This window comes from Xiphias gladius, chromosome 22, assembly GCF_016859285.1.
Source record: "Xiphias gladius isolate SHS-SW01 ecotype Sanya breed wild chromosome 22, ASM1685928v1, whole genome shotgun sequence".
NCBI lineage: Eukaryota > Metazoa > Chordata > Actinopteri > Istiophoriformes > Xiphiidae > Xiphias > Xiphias gladius.
In genome coordinates, this window is record NC_053421.1 from 20,429,098 (window position 1) to 20,442,646 (window position 13,549).

Sequence of the window (13,549 nt, forward strand, 5' to 3'; positions counted from 1 at the left end):
AAGTGGCCTGAATTTGCTACAGATTTGTTTTGTGCCTCAAACTGGCTTCCAACTGATGTTTACTGCTATCATAGTATTTGGATCAATTTTCTTATACCTAACCGACAGAAAAAAATATGATTTCTCAGACATTAAATTGATAGTATCATGAACCTATAGTATCATGCAATTATCCAGGACTCCCTCAAGGTTGACAAACATTTAGCCCTGTTCGACCATAAAGTTCCTGGAACTGTGGAACCAGAGGAGCTAAATTCAGGAACTTAATTAGGAACTACAAGTCCCCTTTATATATTCCTCTTTGCGTCTCCACCGCCCCTGAGGAATTGTGAATATCAGGCAAATTTGACAGATGACCAAAAAATTAATTAATTAAACACAATTTTCCCACACAAAAAAAACAACAAAACAGTTGTCATAAGGATATTATTGAAAGAAAACTTTCAAACAGCAATTGGACAGTGGGGAAAATAGTCTTCTCTCTATTACCTACTGCTGTACTCTAAGCAGGGAACATAACTGGTCTGTCAAAACAGTTTAAAATCAGATCTGTTCCCTCTAAAGTTGGCACTTTGGTTTCTACAAAACTCTGCAGTAGGCATAGTCAACATCAGCCTTGCACATAACCAATCTAATACAAAGCACAGAGACAAATAAAGCAAGAGATGGAGAAAATCAAGCTCACTGGACTAGAGAACTGAAGTGATTGGAAGACGGCACAATAGAGCATGAAGGAAATGAAGAGGCAGAGAGGAAAAGATGGAGTCAGCAGTGCCACGCTGGCAGGAAGGCTCTCCCCTGGCATTCGGCCAACTGGGGGTGGGGGCTACACATCGGAAGAGAGTGTAAAGGGTTAGAGGGTTATTGATGTTGGATAGCTCCTGCCCTGGGCACGACCTGCCCTGGCCCCTGGAATCTGTTATCCTCTACAAGAAGCGAGTCAGACAAAGAGGGAGAGGAGGCCAGGGAGAGGCCAGAAGACTGTCTAACTTCATCTTGTCAGAGGAGGGGGGAAAAAAAAGGGAGCAACAGAAACGAAAGGAGATGCACTGTGCTCACTCGTCCTGTGGACAGAAGACACAAAAAGCCTGCAAAGCAGTCCCTATCAAAGACATGATAATTCAGCTTTTGAGTATCTCAGTTACTTTCACACAGTTAGATCTCTATCTCCAATGCACAAATGGTTCATTCAGTTTACTCCATTCATTCCCCTTCACAATCATCTCTCTATTCCCCTCACTCTTGCATTCTCCCACACTCATGCACCCAGTAACCCCCACGCACCCCTTCCTCACCAGACCACAACACAGTAACTTTGCCCCCATCTGTTTCTCATTGGTGTTTCTGTTGACGAGAACAAGGCGGCCGCACCATTTGATTGGATTATGCAGGGAAATCCTGGGGAAACCCCTCCCACCCTTTACGTTCATAGCAAAACAAGAGTATCCAATTTCCAAAGTGTTGCCTCCATGTTGCATCAGACAAAAACACGTTTAAATAGACATTTCCGCTGTGCTGGAGCTTTTTTGAGTTTGGATTCCCTTTGCAGACAGTTTACTGGAGAGACAAATCAGAGCAGATAAAGTTTTAGACAGTCTGGAGACAATAGTTTGAATTATTTGCAAATCTTCAAGAGTGTTGAAGTTGATTTTTAAATTGTTAGAGCGGGCAGAGTTGCAGCTTTTGATGCATCTCTCACTTTTTTGATCTTTTTTTTTTCTCTTTTTTTTTTCCTCCAAATTTTAGAATATGTTCAATAGCTTCTGCTCTGAACACAGTAACATTACAGTCAGTTTTGAGTTGGATCAGGAAAAGCTTAGCCACTTCAGATTCCACCGGCCCAAAACACAGTTAATAATCAATCGAGCAAGAGAAAGGAAAAATGCTACTTAAAAGGAAGAGGTGAGCTTGATGCTGCAAGATAACACTGCTTTTTTTCCCCCCCTCTGCAGGAGTAACGTCACTGACATCTTTCTCTTTTCTTTCAGACCAACAATTGTCTCAGATGAGGAAAAATGGTGAGTTCAGTTTTTTTAAAAAAATAAAGTTTAGGATCTATGCATTAGTGTTCTTTTTGAATGGGTATTTGTGCACATGAGCTCATTCGATCTGTGCATGCTTTTCATAGGCCTGGGTGTGGTCAAACCATAACATTTTTGCATACTTGCTTAATGCATCAAAAACTCATTACAACATTTCTTTCAGTTGAGTTGTTCTAGAGACAACGCCCAAATTATAAGCATTGTACCCTTTTTCAAAAATTGTCACCGCGCTCCATAATAGGACCTTGTAAAGTGACTGAGATGCAATCTCAAATTTTCTATCTCTTGATTAATATGTAAATTATTAAACCTTCTCATTCATACCTTAGGTTTTTTAATGCTTTTCTCTCAAGAGTTCCAGTCTATTGGGATTCAAGTTCTTGATGTTGAATTGTCAATGTATTCAGACATTATGCTCTGTAAAACTGTGCAGTTACTGGTGATGAGAGACACTTGTACTTTTGTTGTGTGCACCTCCCCAGAGGCTCCTCCCTTAGTCTTTTTTTTTTATTTTTTTATTCCCAACTCATCTTATTTCTCCTCAACTCCTCCTTTTTCTTTTGGTGTCGTAATTTTCTCTCCTCCCCACTCTTTTCAACTCTTCCTCCTCCCTTACTGGACATTTTCAACTCTCCACCTCCCTCTTCCCCTCCCTGCATCTGTCCATCCTCCTTTTTATCCTCACATATTTCCCTCATTTCAACGATCCATTTTGTCCGAAGTCTCTCAACATTGCCATCAGTGTCAACAGAGACTTTGCAAACACACTGCTGTAGCATTTGTATACTTTATTGCAACCTTTAATGTTGAAATAAACTCAGGACGTACTTATAAGAAAAAAGAATAATTTTGCTCAAGCATTACCAGGAATTTATAAGCTTAATGTATTCCTGAATAAGTCCTGTAAAACAGAATGCTAACAAATACGTATTAACACAACAACAACAGTATTAGATATTATCAGTTTACATATTTCTCTGACTTCTACCGTAGCCAATCCATCTTTTCATCGGTGGTCTTCTACATGAAGCACCTTGGGGTCAAAACCAGGGCAGTTGACAGCAAGAAGTCTAGAGGAGGCTTCTTCAGGAGACAACTGGTAAAGGTAAAAATCCCTTTCCTTTTAATACCAAATGAATAAATAAAACAGCAATCAGACAGCTCAATAAATACTTTTTTTTATTTTTTTTTATTTGACCTTCTTTCTCCCTACTTACCTGTCTTTTCTCTACAGAATAAGAAGGATGAATCCACAAAGCCCAAGCCCAGAGGGGTGTTTCCTGGCATCCCCAGCTGGATTGCAGGCAACAGTATGTATTTGCTTTTGTGTCTTAGCAAACATCACACATGAGCCCGATTACATTGTTATTTTTTTGTATCTAGTATTTAATTTCTGACTGTATCTGCATAAAATTTGAAAGTATTTACTATCTCTAAATTTACATAATATTTAAATATTGTTAATTATGTATTATAATGACATTCAAAATAACTGTATGTAGTATTACATAGTGATGTCCATGAATGGTCTGGATATGAGAACATATTGTCCTGCCCTTCTCTCCTGTTACAGCTGAGGTCAAACCTAAAATGGAGGCTGAAGGTACTAGTCATCCAGAGTTCCCACCCCCTCTTTTATCTGTAGAATGGTCACATCTTTACTAATCAAACCATAAGCATGTCTGCATGTCCCGAATCAAACTGGGAGGGATTGTGGGTGGGGCATTGTTTTGTTGATTCTATGTTTCAGGGTGGTTGTTTGAAGAATTTGTTGTACTATATACTTTGTAATCACCAGAAAAACCGCACACATTGCACACTTATCTTATATGCAGGGTTGTGGATGTTCTCTTGTACCAAACTAACCCGTTTCATTTACTACAGAGGCCCTGATTGCAACATACTCATCTTTTCTGTTTGTCTGTCTCACAAAGTCTCAGTCCCTTTGTTACTGACTTAAGTGCTGTTGTTTTTCTGCACGTGCGTTGTCTGTAGTTCAGGTCCTCTAAACTTATTGTGCTCTTCTCCCCCTTCAGCGGAAAAGGAGAAAGTGAATCAGGATCGGAAGGGTTCAGCTCCTGGCAGAGGCTGCTTGATGGACCCTGCAGTCCTTTCCCTCCCCAGCAGGAAGTCTGGTTCAAGCGGAGGCCCCGCCTCCCTAACTGGGCAGGATAGCATCGAAGGCTCAGGCAACAACATCAGCACCACCAACAGCCCCGAGTCTTCACACATTGATGGTAAGCCTGCTCATTGACTTGACTGTGTAGTATGAAGTCTGGAGTATTATAGATTTTCGCTGTGTTTGATTATAATCAGTTTAAAAACCGACTGGGCAACTGTTATATTTTTGATAGGAGTTCCTGTTACTTCTCCTGTGAGCTGGACTTTGTTTACTTTTCAGCAGGCACAATACTTACACGTATTAAAATGAAAGTTTTATTTCTTTCAGGCCTCTCAAGCAATCGCTTAGAGCCTCCGACCCTGTCAGATGGGGGTGATGTCTCCCCTGTCGGGCTGGGTGGTGCGCTGACCATTGGGGAGCCCATCTCACCCAGCGAAACTCCCACAGAGGAGAATCCGGAGAAAGACAGGTGAGGAGGAGGATGATGATAATAAAGAGAGTAGCATCTAGGTGTGAGAGTATAACTTCAGTGTAGGGACTCATTAAGAGATCGTAAGCAATTATAGGGTTTGAGATTGTAAGAAGATTATGATTAGATTGTATGGGAGGTGTTCAGTGTAAAGACTGTATAGAGTCAACAACCAGAGGAAAAGGGGGAAGCTAAATGTGTCTGAAGTGCTCAGGCTGAGGGAGCGTGGTAAAACTCCCCCAGCAGTCTGTCCCTGCCGTGTGCTAGCTTTTGTCATGCTGCCCGTTGCTCGCTAGCTAACAGAGCCTGCAGTTTTGAGAAGGAGCCTCACCAGGTGAACCCGGACCCGGTCTTGACTTCCAGCCCTTTACCTTCCCTCTCCCTCATGCCCTTTCTCCTTTTTCTCCCTCACAATGGCACATGTGCTCTTTTTCTAATATCATTCTGTCCAATTTGTCTTCTTTTGTGTGTGTCCTGCTGTGCATCTCCTAATGTTTAACTACAGAGCTTTATTTCCGTTTTTGTTGCATATAGACGTTGTATGTGCAATTCTTGTTTTTTTATTTATTTATTTATTTTTATTAAATTGGAATCAGGTACATGTTGGCTGGTGATTTCTTCTAGGCTAAGAAATTTGTAGTTGTCATGGTTATTCAACAATGGTTATAGATGAGCCTTTCCACGCTGAAGTTTTGTACCCAGTCAACAGGTTTGGTACTTAAGTCAGATATTTTAGCCAACATTTAAAAAAAAAAATAATAATATTTTGTCTAAAGCTTTAAAAAATGTCAAAGTTAGTAGCTTTGCCTTGTAGCTAATCTTATGTGCTTTTAAATCTCGTAAACCACTGTGCTGAAAAGTATTTATAGTTTATTATATTTCCAGTTTATTTTTGCTGATTGTCCCATGTGCTTTTCAAGGTGTCTGCATCTGTTGTGGGCAGGTCCCGTCCTTTGTCCTGCTTGTCTCCACAGTGTGTGTGGTTACATGTTGTGCCAGGGGCTTTGGCATCGTATTTGGCATGATACTCTGACAGTGGTTTAAACATTAGTTCAGAGCATAATGGTGGGGTTGGCATTTGCATGTTGTGGTTGTTCCTGTGGCTTACAATAGTTGTATAATGGTGGGTGTGTAACGCTGTGCTATCCCGTGTTTTTACAGACGGAAGACAAGGTGGGTCTCAGCGACTTGACAGAGTCATGGACATGCTTCAGGCTTTATACTGATCACATATCGCACATATACAAACACAAAAGACTGCACTCACATGCATCCAGACCACACATTGAACCCTGCGCTCCTTTGCTTATACATAACACACACACACAAACACACACACACTACATGGCTAAGTATTTTAATATGCTTCTGAAGGAATTAGAATTAGCTTGATTGTTGAGATCAGATGGATTACTTTTAGTGGATGTGTATGCACGTTGTGTGAAGTTGGAGAACTGTTGAGATAAATGACTCTTCAAATTACTTAACTAAAAACTTTTGGTACATATAGTACGTTCTGTATTAGCAATGCATGGCTACTTTCCTAACATACTGTTATAGATTGGCTCCTGGTAACTCATAAGGAAATGTATAAAGCGTTGGCATTCAACTGCTACAGTATATGAAGCATACTCTATATGTTTCATTGTCTAACTAATATATGCATGTCAGATGTCATGCATATTTAGCTGTCACTCATTTTCTCTCTGTCTGTATCTTTTGTGGCTGTGATTTATTTTTTTTTCCTTTTCCTTTTTTTTTTTTTTTTTGCATAAATCCTTCACTAATGTACCTTAACTCTTTTATACTCCTCTTTACCCTCATAATAAATATAAATGTCCGACTTGGATACTTTCCTTTCCTTCCTCCAACAATGTTTTTTGTTTTTTTCATTACCTTATGGCATCTCCACTTTTCTTTCTGTGCCATCTCTTTATTTCCTCCTCCCATACTTTTCCATACTTTCTTTGTTGCCCTTCGGCCTCCTTTCCTTTTTCTTATCCATCTGTCCTTTCTTGCATCTGTTCCCTCCTTCTTTTACTATCTCAATTCCTCCTTCCCTCTATTCTATCCCTATCTTTTCTCATCCCTCCCCCATCCTGTCCCACCTTCCCTCCCTACAGTAGGAAAGTGACTCGTAGCGAGAGTGCTCGCGTGGACCGGCACTCATCTCGTCGCCGTGGCTCTTCCCGGGCCAAACAGTCCCGCTCCCGTAGTGATGTGGACCTCCAGCCACCTTGTACCACGGCATCAACACCTGCCCCGCTCCTCCCCCAGCACCTCCATCCGTAAGATGGACAAACCCCCTCTTAAAGCCTCTGGTTGGAGAGGTGCATTACAGGGACAGACAGGATGCCAAAAACTGAAAGACATTACAGAATCAGTGCAGCAGTCCTGAAATAACCACAGAGCAGTTAAGCAATAGGATTGGTAATAAATAGTATACTATTGATGGATCAAATGTAACTGGCTAATTAAAATGGTCTTTGTATTGGCAGTTAATGTGGATGAGTGCAAGTTATTTCTAAAGGGCACACGTCTGTTGTCTCCTGTGAAATGAATCAATCTGGCTGACAGGTTTACTGACTCACTATTGACTGCTGTGACCGACAGGGAGTGAGTAATGGTTAAACAACACTCTCAGTCTCAGTGTGTGGGCAGACACTTAGCTCTTTAGGGGAATGATTATTGAGTTAGGTCAATATTGACCGTTTGGTAAACATGTGACAAGTGCAGCCCTTTATTAGGGTTTACTTGGTGTTAGTTGATTGTAAATAGCAGGACTCAGAAACAGAAACAGTAACGGATGCTGAGTAAGCCAACAGAGTTCATTAAACTATTTCAATAGTTTTCTGTTTTTATTTTTTCTTGACCATAGTGAAGCTGTATTTGATTGAATGGTTTTATGGCAGCTGCTTTATAGAAAATCCCTACAATGAGAGTTCCTGTCATCATGGCGGTCCAGTGGAGAGCTGGCTGTGTGCAAATAAAGCCCAAGAGTGATAGAGCAACAAGGCTCGAAAAAGAGGAAAAATTAAACACGTAAAATAGTAGTAGTGTGGATTTAAGTTAATTCAGTTATACTATAATAAGAAGTGAATCATGCGGAGGTTACTTTGGAACGGAAAACTGCTAAGGCTTTTGTACTTTCCCATTTTATTCATAGTGTTTACACTGAGGCAATTAAAGTTGTATTTGAAAAGTCTCAGTTTGGTTTCTTCTAAATCATTACTTCATTATCATCATTATTATTTGTCATTGCAGGCTGTCAGTAGCTAGTCATCTGGCTGACTTTGCAAAACAATTAAACATTGATCTTAAAATGGAGGTAGTAGCAACTATTAAAGTAAGGTTGTACTTGATATTGTTGCTAATCTACAGGAATAACAACAGGAGATTAATAGAAAGCTCATTTACTAGACACTGGCTAGCCTTTTAACATCCTTACATTATCTAATATTAAGACATGCCAGGTGTACGTTTAGAAATACAACCAGAGTGTTTTTCATTTGATAGCCAACTGGGTCATACTTGCTTTAAGTTGTAGTTACCAATCTAAATTAATTCTTCTTCCAATTCCTTCGTTCTTCAGTTTCGAGGGACCAGTTTTAGCTCCTGAAGGGCCTGGCCACTCCCCAACCAGCCCCTCCCCACAGCTGGAGGAGATGGAGCCACGCCTCCTGGAATTTGAGAATGACCCACCCAACTGGAGGGAGTGTGCCTCCCCTGAAGCTCTGTCCACCCTCAGCAAGAAGGAGACCAAGAGGCAGGAGGTCATCAATGGTGAGGAGAAGAGAGATGAAGCAGCAAATGAGGAGAAGGAAACAGATAAAATGATGTTGCAGTATAGGCTGCAGATTTTGAAGATCTTTTTAACATCGCTCATACTGTACCTACTCTCTCTCCCCTCTCAGAGTTGTTTGCAACAGAGCATGCCCATGTGCGAATGCTAAGTGTTCTTCAGATGGTCTTCTCTAAGCCATTGGAGAGAGAGGAGCTCCTGACCTCAACTGAGCTTTCCGCCATCTTCCCCAACTTGGACGAGATCATTGAAATGCACTGTGAGTGCTGCTCAAAGGAGGCATCTTCTGACTAGTGTTTGTAGCCTCCCAGAGTCAGACGCATGAAGTTTGCACTTGCCCTCCACACAACAAGCAAAAATTTTTGTCCTAAATCTAAATTTTCACTTGAAATTAATTTGGGCAGAGACTGTGAAGCTGCATGTTGTGTGTTTGTTGCCACTGGTAAAGATAACTGCACGTACCAGTCTGTTTGAACAGCCTGTAACTGGGTGCAGAGTTGAGAACAATACCGAAACCAAAAACAATTACATCACTCCCAAAAAAATATCCTTATTAAAATGTCTGCAGTCCGCAGACAGAGTACAGTGTTTCAGCACTCGGTCTTTTTTTAATTCTTTTGTGACTGTTGGTTGGTGACTGTTGTATAATGAAGAGTTTTAAAAAGTAAACTGTGAACTATTTGTTTCTTCCCTGGCTGTGAATCCAGATAACTTCTACGAGAACCTGAAGAAACTGCGTGTGGATGACAACTTCATCGTCAAATCCATCAGCACCACAATGCTCAACAGGGTGAGTCATCCAAATCATTTGTCTTTATATCATCCCTTTTCTCTCACTGTTTGTGTTAGTTATAAGAAAACTGCAAGTGATATGTGCTGACGATTTAATTAACAACTGAATCTGGTAGTAATTGTGCCAAAATTTGATTTTGTTGTTTTAACAAAAACTAAAAGCTATTTATCTATGAAAGTAAAATAAGGATATAACAGCTACACGACTGTAGGAGATGCAGGCTTCACTCTGTTTACTTTGTCTTTTCCAGCTTTTTCCCTCTGTCCATTCGTTTATTTCTCTCATTTTTTACTTCTGGCTAGCACAGTATAGTGTTTGACTGTAGCGGTTTTTTTGTGTGTGTGTGTGTGTGTGTGTGTGTGTGTGTGTGTGTGTGTTTCAGTTTGGCGGAACAGAGGGGGAGTGGTTCCAGAAATTGACAGCCCGGTTCTGCAGTCACCAGTCATGGGCCTTGGACCAGATCAAGAGCAGGCAGAAGAAAGAGCCACGCTTCAACTCCTTCATACAGGTAACCTGCACAGACAGACAGACAGACACACACACACACACACACACACACACACACACACACACACACACACACACACACAAACTGACTAAAAAAGAAATTCTTAAAAGTTTAACAGAAATTCTCACATGGGTGCACTCACAGATACAAGGACATGCAAGAAGTCACATAAGTGGTCCCGCACATGTGGTCTCATTCTGACTCTGTATGTGTGCTTTATTCCCAGGAGGCAGAGAGTAAGCCCCAGTGCCGCAGGCTACAACTCAAGGACATCATTCCTATAGAGATGCAGAGACTGACAAAGTACCCGTTGCTGCTGGAGAATATTGCCAAGAGCACAGGTGTGTGTGTGTGTGTCTCTTAAGCCCGTTTGTGACTTGTGACCTTTTGTGTGGAAGTCAGTATCCTCCTGGTATACTTGTAAACATACTTTTGAGATTTTATGTTTTCCATATTGACAGACGACTTTATGCTAAGATGTGAAAAGGGGGGGGCAAAATGGACAAAATCCTCTTATCACATTATATTTTCTTTTATATCACGATAGGGATCTACAGTATATTGTCTTAGAATAATTTTTTTGAGGATATACAAGAAAAATAGCTGACAGGAATGTCTGTTTTCAAGCAATTAAATGACATGTGACATGACAAATAACGCCAATACTACCTTAAAGCAGTCCTGCTCATCACTTTGCAGCATTTCCCACAATGGTCTAAAACATCCACAGATATTAAGTATAAGCAGTAGGTAAAAATCTGTAACAACACACACATTTACATTGTTTCATGGTATATATGTAATCTTGTTGCCCACCAATAAATGTGAAAAACGTTTATTATCTATACATCTGGGTTTGTCAGAAAGACAAAGTATGTGCCTCTGATGAGTAAATGACATTCTTAGGTCACAATGCAGATTACTGTCCTAACGTTTTCAATAATATGTGCCAATCCAATTAAGAACACAGGATAAATGTGGACAGTATTTGCACAACTAGCTTAAACACACAAGAAAAACATTTGGACAATCGATTACTGTCCGTCCCAAATTCTTGTGTACACTCATGATTTATGGCTTCTGTTTGGGCTCTGCTGTGAAAGCTGTATTTTCCTCAACTCTTGTGTTTGCTGTCTCTCCACAGAGGACCTGACAGAGAAGGAGAGGATCCAGCAGAGCGCAGAGTGCTGCAGAAAGATCCTCAACCATGTCAATGAGGAGGTCAAAGTGATGGAGAACCTATTGGTGAGAAACACACAATCCATCACTCAACACTCTGTTATGTAGTGATTGAGCACCAATTGGAGTCTAGTAAATTCATTCTGAGCCCGCTGAAGGTCTCTGGTGGTTAAGGCAACTTCTATTTCAGAGCTGTGCTGTCTGTCCTCTGTCTGACCCCCTAATCTTTGTCTCTGTTTTCAGACTCTGAAGGACTACCAGCGTAGACTAGACACGTCAGGGCTCAAACCAAGTAATGAGCTTTATACTGAATACAAGGTAAGGTTCTTTCAAAAAAGTTTGTTTGCAAACACTGTTGCACTTTACAGACCTTAGCTGACATTTATGTTAAAAGAAGGTTTCTCATTATTCTCCTCCGTCTTCTCTAGAACATTGACCTGACTCAGAAGAAGATGCTTTATGAAGGTCCTCTGACCTGGAGAGTCACAAAAGAGAAAGGAATTGGTAAATGCATGCTTGTGTATGTGTAATACATGCATGCAAACAGCATGCCTTTCTTTCTCAGCAGTGCTGCAGAAACAAGGACAAACATTTTACATTTAAAAATTTGCAGAACCTTATTTTGAACAATTTATTTGGCCAGTTATGTCAAGCCCACTTTAATATTTATAATATTTTTTTTAATAAACTTCACTTAGACATTGCCATTTTTCTTCCTCTAAAAGGCATAAAATTACTTTGAGCAAGGGTTTATTTTTGGGCTATTCAGAAACGTATTATAAGAATTTCAGCTTTCATTTCCTTTTTTCAAATATGTAAATTAAAGTTTGCTATGAAAGGAATCCCAGGTGCTGTGTGAGTGCTTTTGTGAGATCTCACAGGCCCATTGACTTCCTTTTTTTTAGTATCAATTTCAATTCAGTAACCTAAACTTCAATTCAATTCAATGAAGTATTATTTATACCTGTAAGGGCAATCATATGCAGCAGCTCGCCACTCAGACAGACAGGTGCACATATAATAGATAGGGGAAGAAAGTAAAACTGCTGTATATCACAAAACTAAAAACATAAATGACTTTATAAACTATATATGGAAATGGTAAGAAATACATTAAATACATTAACAAATGAATGTAAATTCTTTAAAAAAAAAACAATATACAGTAATGAAGCCAGAAGCAGAAAGAATTATATGTGAGAAATTGAGAAAACGGATAGCAGAGAACCCATCTATGTCCCTCTCTTTCTGCCTTTTCCTTCCTGTCCTCTGCTATCTATCCCTTTGCTCTGTCCGACTCCTTCTCCTCCCTGTCTCTCAGAGGTGCAGTGTGTGCTGCTTGGGGACCTGCTGGTGCTCCTGCAGAGGCAGGATGACAAGATGGTCCTCAAATGCCAGAGCAAGAGCAACATTGCCGTGCAGGAGGGCAAGCAGATGCTGAGCCCCATAATCAAGCTAGACTCAGTCTTTCTCCGTGAGGTGGCCACAGGTTAGATTCACGCAGCAGTAAACATCAGGTCACTTCTATCGTGAGATCGGTATTACTCAGCCGGGTTTTTTTTTTTACTGTTCTGTCAGATCGAAAGGCCTTCTACGTGATATTTACCTGGGAGAGCGGTGCTCAGATCTATGAACTCGTGGCTCAGTCTGTTGGAGAGAGGAAAACGTGAGTGTCAAAGAGAAATACACAGACTAATCATATTTGTTTCAGGAGGTAAATCATAGCATCAATTGTAATCTTATTTGTATATGTATTTTTCAGCTGGACTGATGTGATAAAGTCAGCAGTGGACGATCTGAAGAAAAGTGGAGCACCCATGAGGCTGACGCTGCCTCCTGGAAGTGGAGGAGCTCCCTTCAGTCCCTCCACGTATGTGTCAATGTCCGTGTGTTTACTCATCTGTTAGGAGAGCAAAATATATTCATCGCCTGCCAAAGTTCCCCTGTCTCAGAATATCGCCTTTCTTTTGTCATTTTCTGTCTGTCAGGCTGACTGCCCCTTTGAGCCCAACTGAGAATGGAGGTTTGAAAAGCGGCAATGGTGAGACTGCAGAGCTTTATCAGCCGAACGCTTAATAAACAGTACAAATCTGTTATTGTAACACGTTTCTGCAAGCTTGAGCTAAAGTTAAGCAATGTGTCTGTCTGTAGATCGAGATAAGGACAGCTTGACGGATGACAAATCTGCAGACCCCAGGCACAGGCTGATTGATTTCCTGTCAGACAAAGGCTTCGACTTGATAGGCCACTCAAACAGTGATCAGGAGAAGGTTGCCAACAGTGCTTTGGATGAAGGTGAATGAGGGTCTTCCTTGCACTTATGTAGATGATTTTTTTAAATAACTATCCGTCTTGTCTTTCCATTCCTTCATTGTAGCTTATCTGACCTTCTAATGAAACCACTGAATCTGTCTCATCTGTCAGTCATTTTGCTGAAAAGGCTGTTGGTCGGCAGCATCAGTCTATCAGAAGACTCACAGCCTGATGAAGAAAACGGAGAGGAGCAATCACAGACGCCCAGTCAAGAAATGGATAGCTGTCAATCAACAGGTAGGCCACTGCATTTTTTTTTTTAAAGGAATAGTTTGACTTTGTAGAAAATACACTTATTTGCTTTCCTACCAAGAGTTAGAT

At 40.7% G+C, this 13,549-nt stretch overlaps 1 protein-coding gene across 9 annotated transcripts in view; it reads left to right on the forward strand.

The window, feature by feature from the left end:
* arhgef1b (Rho guanine nucleotide exchange factor (GEF) 1b) overlaps positions 1-13,549 on the forward strand; it is a 41,349-nt gene that overhangs the window by 22,661 nt on the left and 5,139 nt on the right. For 4 of the 9 annotated variants that reach the window (XM_040117677.1, XM_040117679.1, XM_040117678.1 and 1 more), the window contains 22 exons: positions 1,989-2,018; positions 3,036-3,147; positions 3,277-3,352; positions 3,616-3,645; positions 4,079-4,279; positions 4,492-4,633; positions 5,795-5,806; positions 6,757-6,921; positions 8,226-8,416; positions 8,548-8,694; positions 9,143-9,225; positions 9,611-9,736; positions 9,963-10,077; positions 10,881-10,981; positions 11,159-11,233; positions 11,344-11,419; positions 12,237-12,404; positions 12,494-12,581; positions 12,678-12,785; positions 12,904-12,956; positions 13,067-13,210; positions 13,340-13,465. In XM_040117677.1, the coding sequence (XP_039973611.1) occupies positions 1,989-2,018; positions 3,036-3,147; positions 3,277-3,352; positions 3,616-3,645; positions 4,079-4,279; positions 4,492-4,633; positions 5,795-5,806; positions 6,757-6,921; positions 8,226-8,416; positions 8,548-8,694; positions 9,143-9,225; positions 9,611-9,736; positions 9,963-10,077; positions 10,881-10,981; positions 11,159-11,233; positions 11,344-11,419; positions 12,237-12,404; positions 12,494-12,581; positions 12,678-12,785; positions 12,904-12,956; positions 13,067-13,210; positions 13,340-13,465 (2,369 nt within the window). Of the gene's footprint in view, positions 1-1,528; positions 1,903-1,988; positions 2,019-3,035; positions 3,148-3,276; positions 3,353-3,615; positions 3,646-4,078; positions 4,280-4,491; positions 4,634-5,794; positions 5,807-6,756; positions 6,922-8,225; positions 8,417-8,547; positions 8,695-9,142; positions 9,226-9,610; positions 9,737-9,962; positions 10,078-10,880; positions 10,982-11,158; positions 11,234-11,343; positions 11,420-12,236; positions 12,405-12,493; positions 12,582-12,677; positions 12,786-12,903; positions 12,957-13,066; positions 13,211-13,339; positions 13,466-13,549 lie in introns of those variants that run through there. The other 5 variants (XM_040117685.1, XM_040117681.1, XM_040117682.1 and 2 more) reach the window with 5 other exon arrangements.